General features: G+C 36.2%; 1 protein-coding gene across 1 annotated transcript; it reads left to right on the forward strand.

Moving 5' to 3' along the window:
- The first annotated feature begins 1,281 nt into the window (after window positions 1–1,281).
- On the forward strand, window positions 1,282–8,599 carry LOC128553641 (uncharacterized). The gene is made up of 3 exons (XM_053534816.1): window positions 1,282–1,605; window positions 1,985–2,222; window positions 2,652–8,599. Exons 1-3 carry the CDS (start codon window positions 1,519–1,521, stop codon window positions 5,351–5,353), a joined length of 3,027 nt encoding a protein of 1,008 aa, XP_053390791.1. The 5' UTR covers window positions 1,282–1,518; the 3' UTR covers window positions 5,354–8,599.
- The last annotated feature ends 887 nt before the right edge of the window (window positions 8,600–9,486 follow it).

Below are 9,486 nucleotides of genomic sequence, written 5' to 3' on the forward strand. Positions count from 1 at the left end.
TGATGCAAATTAATTGATGTATGAAAGAAAAAAATTGACCTAAAAAGGGTAATAACGGGATTAATATATAAAGAACGCAGTCAGAAATAGTTTTGAATATATCTTTGCCTGATTTTAGGCTACAAATGTAAAATTTAATGCTAAATAATATTTTTCCTTCCATTATAAAGATCAATATCTAAGATAGATATACATTATGACAAATTCCCCCATACATTATACAACATTACGCCTCATTACGCCACATTTTGCCATGCGCATGTTTGGTTCGCTGCCCACTAAAAGTACTGTTGCTTCTCGTTCTATATCTATCAGTGTTTACATTTATAAAGCGTTAAAACGGTTTATAAAATTGAAGGAGAAAAACTTTGAAAACTCGAATGTTCCCGTATTTCTGGAAACAAGAAACTTATCAACCATTAAGTTTCATGTAAATATATAAAACCGTGGTGGCATTTTGCCTTTAGGTAATATTTATTTTTAAAAATCACAATGTGTGGGTTAGTTGCTTTAAATCTTTGACAAATATAATAAATGTTCCTATATTGATACGATTATTTATGCAATGCATATTATTTAGTGCATAGCGGTTTGTGGGAATATGAACCGCCGTGAGAAAAATACTTCCTGTACTACGCTGTACTATCGGAAATTTCCATATGACGTCATGAATTAAGAACAAAAGATCTATGACTGATGGCAATCTCTTTGAAATCGATGTTTTAATTGTAATACTGATATTTATTATATACCTATATAATTTTTGTCAAAAATAGAACTTGTATTTCACAAGTAAATATGAACAGGCAGGAAAAAATCCGTATTGTATCTTTTGTATTGTATGCAGCTGGACTAATTTCATTTAATATGCATGACCAGACACAGATATATAAACAGCGCACATCAAAAAACTTCACTCATTTCTATTTTAACATCAACAAATATTTAAGATTTTGTTCGATAACAAAACAACAAACAAAAAGGCGGAGGTATATAATAAAATGGTCATTACAATAGTAGCTAGATCTGGGATACTGTATTTGGCTCTCGTGGATTTTGCAAGGACAGATCACACCCGGCGCTTACGCGCCTCGATCGTGACATCCGATCTGCCAAAATCCACTCGAGCCGAATACAGCATCCCAGATCGAGCTACTATTACAATAACCCTATTATATTTGTATCAGTCAATGCGTATTCGTGGAGATAAAAGCACCACTTTTATGAAAAAGATCAAATTTTAATTCAAAGAAAGCAACACATTTTAAGAATACTGTCGGCCAATATTTTAGATGTATCAGGTGCTCAGTTAATATCATAAAGTGTTCACGTTCTGTCTCGGCTCTATCGTGGAAATCCATCACTTTGACCACATTTAAGATATACCAAGATACCATTTTAGAACGGAAGTGCAGATATTCTACATTATGTTGTTCTGTCCAACAGGCGAGGAATATTTCTAGAGATTTTCGACACACAGCAACGTTTGAAGTAAGCGAGGACAAATTCCAGGAGTACATGCTCATTTTGTCATCAGTTCTCAAAGATCCAAAATATATTAACTCACAGAGAGAAGCAAATGACGCATGGCAAAAGATCGAAAGGGTATCTATTACTATTATTTGCCATAACAAACGTCAGTACACTTCTCTGTGATAAAACAATTAAAAGTAGGTATTTGTTGTTTTCTCTACAAATCTATAGCAGGTTTGATAACTTTGCGTGTACGACAGCAGGTCAATTCCTAAATTTGAATTTAATTTATGAATAAAAAATATTACCTAAATTCTAAGTCGATGAAATAGATTTTTCCGAAGGTTCCGGAAAATTTTGTATGAAGATCAGTTGATATCTGTTCCATTAAGTAGCATAACTTTAAGTACAACTGCTAAATATTTAGTTGCCTTTCAGACTAAACTAATTAGTTATACACATTGAGATTAAGCCTTATGACTAAATTGAATATGGATCTTTCATTTGTCAGTTGAAGAAAGATACATATTCGATTGCCTTGGCAACAGGAGACATTAAGGATTTAGTTCGAGAGGAAATGCAGTTTGAAGTAACAGAAACAATCGACGGAGCAAAGGAAAAAAGAACTGACAAATATCTGATGTTGCGGAATGCTATGCAAATCCTGTCCAGTACGTTTGACAGTGTAGATATGGCTTTGAGGAATTTGAAAAGGACATTTAGTCTATTCGGGCATACAATGCAGCGAGGTATGGCATACATTTTATCATTATTACGATACATGATAAAACACGTCGTCTTAGTCATATGCGCTTGTCTAGTATGCTATATAGATAAGGCTAAAACGGTCAACTTGAAGATCGCGAGTTCGAAGCAGGGGCTAGGCGAAGTAATTGTCCCTCTGCCTTATTCCTGCAAGGAAGTTGTCATTTACTAACGTGTATCTGGTCAGTACTGATATAAAAACTGGTTTATTTTACTGACGACAGTTACATAGTTGAAGTTAAAATATAGCATTAAACAAATATGAATCAAAAGTAATATTCTTTTCTCATTAAAATTACGTTTTCGGCTTCTAAGAAATGTAAAATATCAAAGTATCTGTCGGGTCTACATCAAACTTGAGTAAATTGTTAAGATATTTTTGTAAACTGCATCACCTTACCTTTAACTCACAGATTTTGCGGAACAACTAATAAAGATATACCAAGAACAGTGTTCAACCCTACCGATCTCTGCATTGCTAGAGGAAGAAGATACCCAGCTATTAGATTTTTTTGCCGAACCAACTATGCTACAAATTGACCATCACAAAATCAAAGGAAGCGCCGACAAGGTCGCGTCATATAAAGACATCTTCTTCAAAGATGAACGACCTTGTAGAAATATCTACATTACCGGAGATGCTGGGATTGGAAAAACAGCTTTTTGTCAACGAATGGTTCTGACATGGTGCCATGCAAAATCAGATGGGAAACCAGACGACAACTTCTCACAGGTAAATATAGATGTGATGAAGATGTTTGATATTTTGTTCTACGTGTCACTTAGAGAAACGAAGCTATGTCATGTTGCAGAAATGATCAAGCAACAGATGCAGGTGGCAGACAAAGCTGATTTAATCACACACATACTAGAAAAGGAAAACTGTTTGATAATTTTTGATGGATTAGATGAGTGGACACATCCAACTTCCAATCCGCTTTGTCCAAGAAACAGAAAGATTCCTCATCGTCAAATTGCGAACGACTGTACATACCTTACAACGTCACGGCCTTGGAAGTTAGAGGGCGATCGATTGAAAACAAATGAGATCGACCAACTGATTGAACTGAAAGGCCTTGGTAAAGCTGCCTGTAACAAGCTGTCGGTGTCAGTAGTCAAGCATTTGAATAAAACATTCAAGAAATCTAAAGAACTGTCTGACTTTCAGACAGAAGTTGCTCGGAACAAGTTGGAAAATGTATGCGCTGTTCCAGTCATAATGATGCAGTTGATTTGTCTTTGGTTCGATGGAATGACCCTCAGCATATCTAGATCTTCCATATATGGCAAAACATTAGATATGCTTTTCAAGAGGACGACTGAGCGGGAGAAAAAGACATCGCTGAAGTGTCTCCCTCTCCATTTCAGCCTGAGTATGATAGAAGAAATAGATTCGAAAGCAGAAGAGATGAATCGCAAACTTACAGAATGCTTTTCCTTACCAGAAGCCGCAGAGAGTTATGGCTCCCTTTTTCACAAACTTGGAAATTTGGCGTTTGACACTTTGTTTAGCTCTGGTGATGAAGAGTCGGGACTGGTATTCGAAAGTTCTAGGGGGGAAATATATGATTTGTCTGAATCTGAAATGAAATATTTGCTATCCGTTGGAATTTTATCCAAAAATAAAGTAGTTGGAACCCTCTCAAAGCGTAAACTTAAACTCAGTTTTCTTCACAAAAGCTTGCAAGAATATCTAGCAGCAATGTTCATCGCTATGCAAGGTCGTGAAGATGATAACATTGTAACCAAAGTTTTCAGTACTTGTAAGACGCTGGACATCTTTCTTAGATATGAAAATGTGTTTGTATTTTTGTCAGGAATTTGCCCAGAGATGCTGAGCAAGTTTTCAGAGAGAATAAAAGGGTTTTTATCATCTGACAGACAGATATGTCAGTATAGGAGTTTTGCCGATTACAAATATGGCTTTGTTGTCATGTTGCCTCCCTTCAGCATTCTGACAGATCCAAAGTTTACTGAAGTCCGAAACGCTGAACAGCTTCTCATTTCGTACCAATCATTTGTGTTACAATGCCAACAGGAATGCCAAATATCCACAGGTATAATGGTAGATTTACCTCTTGAAGACATCGTCATTAATGAGAATAATGATACATACTCTCCTCAGCTTCATCCTCAGCTTCAATCACTGCTGAAATCAAACCAAGAAATAATCCTCAAGTCAGTCTCAACTACGCAGTATAATGAAACACTTTTGTCGGGAAAATATGGTTTGGAAAAGCTGTCGATTAATCTTAAAGGGTCAAACCGTAAAGTCATAGAAACCTATGAACAGTGCGTATTTGCGTCTAGACAAACATTAACTTGCTTGTCTATGTCACACTCTCTGGGTGTTTTTGACATCGGTACACTGATGTTTCCCAACTTAAAGTCAATTGACCTGTTTGATCTTAATCTTGAACACAAGGAAATAACGGGGCTATTTTCCTTCATATCAAACCATACCGACCTGATCCAGATCATGCTTTTTAATATCAAATGTTCCGAACACGATGATGAATGCACGGGTGCTAAGCTGGACTTATCGCTTCATAGGCAATTAGACTTCCTGCGATTACAGCATGTTTATGCATACGGACAACACGAAACAAAACTGAACAGCTCAAACCTCGGAACATTAATATTTGAGGATAGTTTGAAGGCAACACATGTTACACATGCCTTACTTGGTGACATTAGAAACGCCCCGCATTTGTTTGAGTTAACACTGCTGGACATAAAGTCACGAAAAATGTGTGATGTTCTCACATCAGTGCTTCCAACATTGAAACATTTAAAGCGGTTATCTCTCTACAATTGTGACTTCGGTGAAAAATGTGTACAGCTTAACTGTCAAAAGGAAATTGAAGTCGTTTGCATGCTCAATTCAGACATGACATTATCTGCTTTTTATGCGTTTGTAGATAGCATTCCAAGCGATACAAAACATGGCGTGTCTGTTCATTTGAGGAACTGCAGAATTAACAACGATTCGACGCCAGAATTTAGAGTAATGACAGCAGCAGACTATATTTTGTCCAAAAACAGGTTTAGAGTAGTGAATAGCGATCCGTCTGGACTCCATTTCGACACGAAAATCAGACAGGAACACAATTAAATAGCGGTAACATTACAGTGACCATTATTCGGTCTTAACATTCAACTTTACCTTGTAAGTCGCATTATTACACAAACTGTCAATATAACTTAAAAACCAACAAATCAAATGATTTCCTTTGTCAGCAATTGAAGGACAAATCGTTGAAAGCCTTCATCTACATTTCTATGCGAAAGAAATATTGCTATGGGATGGATAAAATCTATTTAAGTAATAAAATTAAGTGTTAGATTTTTAATGTACTTTTTGAGAAGAGAATATTATTGCGTGCCCACATGTCGTCGATAAACTTGACACATGTCCAAGCTATATTCAGTTTTAAGGTAACCTAGCAAATTATCCGCTCTGTTGTAAGATTTTAAAGAAATGAGTTTGGTGTCAAGACATAAGCTTGATAACAAGACAGGAAGTAATACTGCAAATGTGAAAATGAGACCATAGGAAGCCAACAGATGCAAGAAGAATACAGCAATGGTGAAAAATGTTCATCCTTGTGGATACAGCATCAAGCAATGGATTCTGATTTTCGTTTTCATCAGGGTTTTACTTCTTGCAATCGACGAACAAATTTGAGGATTCTTTTTTTAAAAACATTTGTAAATGTAAATGAAGAAACTACAAATTGTAAGCAGTTTATATGGCACAAATAAATGTTGTGCTGCGCTTTGCGTCTGAGGGGGTTCATATGCTAGTTTATACTAATTTATTTTAGGTCGATTGTGAAGCAAGTTCTAAAACCTATATTAATCACTCTCGACATCTCATTCCTGACGGAATCCATCGCCACGAGGGTATGAGAAAAGAGAAGCCAGTTTCCCCTTTAATGCTGAGCGCCTAGACAGGGAGCGACTGGAACCATTTTCATGTCTTTGGTATGACGCGGCCGGGGTTCGAACCAACGACCTCCCGCTCTCGAAATGGACGCTCTACCACAAGGCTATCGAGGCGGTAAAGGGGGTTCATATGCGTCTGATATCATTTGCCAGATTGCATCCTATGCTTCCTATGCTTCTAAAAGTTTTATTGTACGTATTTTTAAATCAAATTTTCTTTTTTCTTTTTCTGTTATCTCCGTGCAAAATGTCGGAGCTACTGCTAACTGAAATAACTTCCCGAGACGTTAGAAGTTTGAATTCATTCCAATGAATTATTAATAGAATAATGTTTCGCGTGCTTCCACGAAAATGGTTTGGTCAAGGTATACATTTTTGTACTATATTATTGTTTCTATACCTTAAAATAATATTTAATCTTAAACAAAACATTTGAATAAACTAAACTGCCAAAGGTTTGACGTAATACTCAACAAACAAAAATCTGGTTTCAGTTTAAGTCTATTTTAAACTAATTTGCAGTTTGGTTTTATTTTGAAGTTGTATGTTTTCATATTGTTAGATCATTTGTCACGTAGTGACAAGGTGAGCTTTTGTGATCGCCCTTCGTCCGTCGTCCGTCTGTCCGTCGTCTGTCAACAAGTTCTTGTGAACACGATAGAAACAACATTTTGCAATCAATTTTATTCAAACTTGCAAACAATTTGTATTGGCATAATATCTCGGTTCCTTATGAAAACTGGCTAGATTCCATCATGAGTTCCAGAGTTATGGCCCCTTAAAGGGCCAAAATTTGCTATTTTTGGCTTGTGAACACGATAGAGACCATATTTTGCAATCAACTTTTATCAAACTTGCTCATAACTTGTATTGGCATAATATCTCGAATCCTTTCGAACACTGGCCAGATCCCACCATTGGTTCTAGAGTTATGGTCCCTTAAAGGGCCAAAATGTGCTATTTTGGCTTTGCAGCCAAATAGAGACTTCATTTATGGTTTGATTTGATACAAACTTGCAAAATATCTTCAACAACAATAAATCTTAGTTTCCGTGATGACTCTGTCAGATTCAATCAAAGGTTCCAGAGTTACAGCCCCTTACTGACCCCTGAAAGAGCCAACATCTATTAATTTTTGCTTTGTGAACACGATAGAAGTGACATTTTATAATTGATTTTAACCACTTTTACACACAACTTAAGTCACAATAAGATCTCGATTCCTTTCGAAAACCGGCTAGATGCTATCATGGGTTCTAGCGTTACTGCCCCTGAAAGGATCAAATTTTCTATTTTTAGCACTTTCAGCCATATAGAGGTTTCATTTATGCTTTGCTTTGATACAAACTTACACAAAATGATTATCTTGATGACCTCTAGGGTTTGATCTAAACTGGGTCATGTCGGGTCAAAAAAACTAGGTCATCAGGTCAAATCAGAGGAAAAGCTTGTTAACAACATAGAGGCCACATTTATGACCCTATCTTCATAAAATTTGGTCAGAATGTTTATCTTGATGATTTCTAGGTAAAGTTCGAAACTGGGTTATATTGAGTAAAAACCTAGGTCATCAGGTCATATCAAAGGAAAATCCTGCTTACACTCTTCAAGCCACATTTATGATTCTATATTCATGAAACTTGGTCAGAATGTTTACTTTGATGAGTCCTAGGCCAGTTTCGAAACTGGGTCATATGGGGTAAAAAACTAGGTCATCCAGTCATATCAAATGAAAAGCTTGTTAACATTCTTGTTCATTTGATGTGCTTGAAACTTTGTCAGAATGTTTGTCTGCATGAAATATCGGATAATTTTTATAAATTGGTCATGTGGGGTCAAAAAATAGGTAACCAGGTCAAATCAAAGAATAAGCTTGTTTACACCCTAGGGGGCACATTTTTAATTCTATCTTCATAAAATTTGTCAGAATGTTTGTTTTCATGAAGTTTTGGACAAGTTCGAATCAGGGTCGTGTAGGTAAAAAACTAGGTCACTAGGTCAGATCAAAGAAAATACTTGTTTACACTCAAGAGGCCACGTTTTTTGGTCCAATCTTAGTGAAAATTGGTCAGAATATTTGTCTGCATGAAATTACTAGGAAAAACATGTTTACACTGTTATGGTGTGTTACTCAGGTGAGCGACCTAGGGCCATCTTGGCCCTCTTTTTTTAATATATATGTGTGTTTTGCTTATGTTTAGATGTATGATTTGTTTGACAGTATTTGAAGACATGTAAGTTTAATACTGGTTAAATATACGCATGTTTTAAAACTGTTAAATTTCATGTGTTGATAGTATTTGTGTACAATTGTTAAACATGTCAAATATTTCATTTTTATTGGTATCATTATATTCTATTGTTTCGGTATGAATGTAAAGAATGAAATTGATTGGAGGTAAATAAAATAAATAAGTAATTAATGTTTTGGTTCATATTTTGTAACGGGAGAATACAACGGGGATGTTGTTAGTATAGATCCCGCTCAGTTGTTTATTTACTTTGAAGCTTGTTCCGGGTTATTCATTTGTAGCTCACTTGTAGCTCACTTGAAGTGCTCAAGTGTAAGCTTTTGTGCTTATCTGAAAAAGCCGAGCGCGCTGTTGTTACAGCTGGCAGGCAAAACTTTTGACAATTCTGCATAATATATTGTTGTGTGTATAATAAGGACATTTCTTTACATACTTTCAAGCAGACGGCTTATTCAGTTGATATCTATGTCTACTACTCCGTCAGGATTTCTTATTATCAAGGATATTACTATATAGAGTACACAGTCTCAATACTTTGTATTTAATAGTACATATTATGTTTAGGACATGCATGTATTTTTTTTCAGATCAAATTATCTCGTGCGTACCACATCTTACCTCGAGCGCACGACATCTTATCTCGTGCGCACGACATCTTATCTCGAGCGCACGACATCTTATCTCGAGCGCACGACGTCTTATCTCGAGCACTCGACATCTTATGTCGTGCGCACGACATGTATCGCAAGCGCTCGACATCTTATCTCGTGCACACGACATCTTATTTCGAGTGCTTGACATCTTATATCTTGCGCACGACATCTTATCTCGTGCGCACGACATCCTATCTCGAGCGCACGATATCTTATCTATATGTATATGAAGGCCCTTTGTATGTATTCAGATCATCAGTAAAACATACGACTGCCACCGTTTTTGCTTTTGTTTCGTTTATACTTATAACCGTTTCAAGTGTTTGCAGGGTAGTAATTTAAATACACAAACTGATGAAAAAAGGCAGCAAAAATTCAGTGATGACGCAAAGGAA

This window comes from Mercenaria mercenaria, unplaced genomic scaffold (genome assembly GCF_021730395.1).
Source record: "Mercenaria mercenaria strain notata unplaced genomic scaffold, MADL_Memer_1 contig_4137, whole genome shotgun sequence".
NCBI lineage: Eukaryota > Metazoa > Mollusca > Bivalvia > Venerida > Veneridae > Mercenaria > Mercenaria mercenaria.

Coding starts and splice junctions, on each gene's coding strand:
- LOC128553641 (XM_053534816.1), top strand. CDS start 1,519: ATGCTCATTTTGTCATCAGTTCTCAAAGATCCAAAATATATTAACTCA. Junction 1,606..1,984: donor CATGGCAAAAGATCGAAAGG/GTATCTATTACT, acceptor TTCATTTGTCAG/TTGAAGAAAGATACATATTC. Junction 2,223..2,651: donor CGGGCATACAATGCAGCGAG/GTATGGCATACA, acceptor TTTAACTCACAG/ATTTTGCGGAACAACTAATA.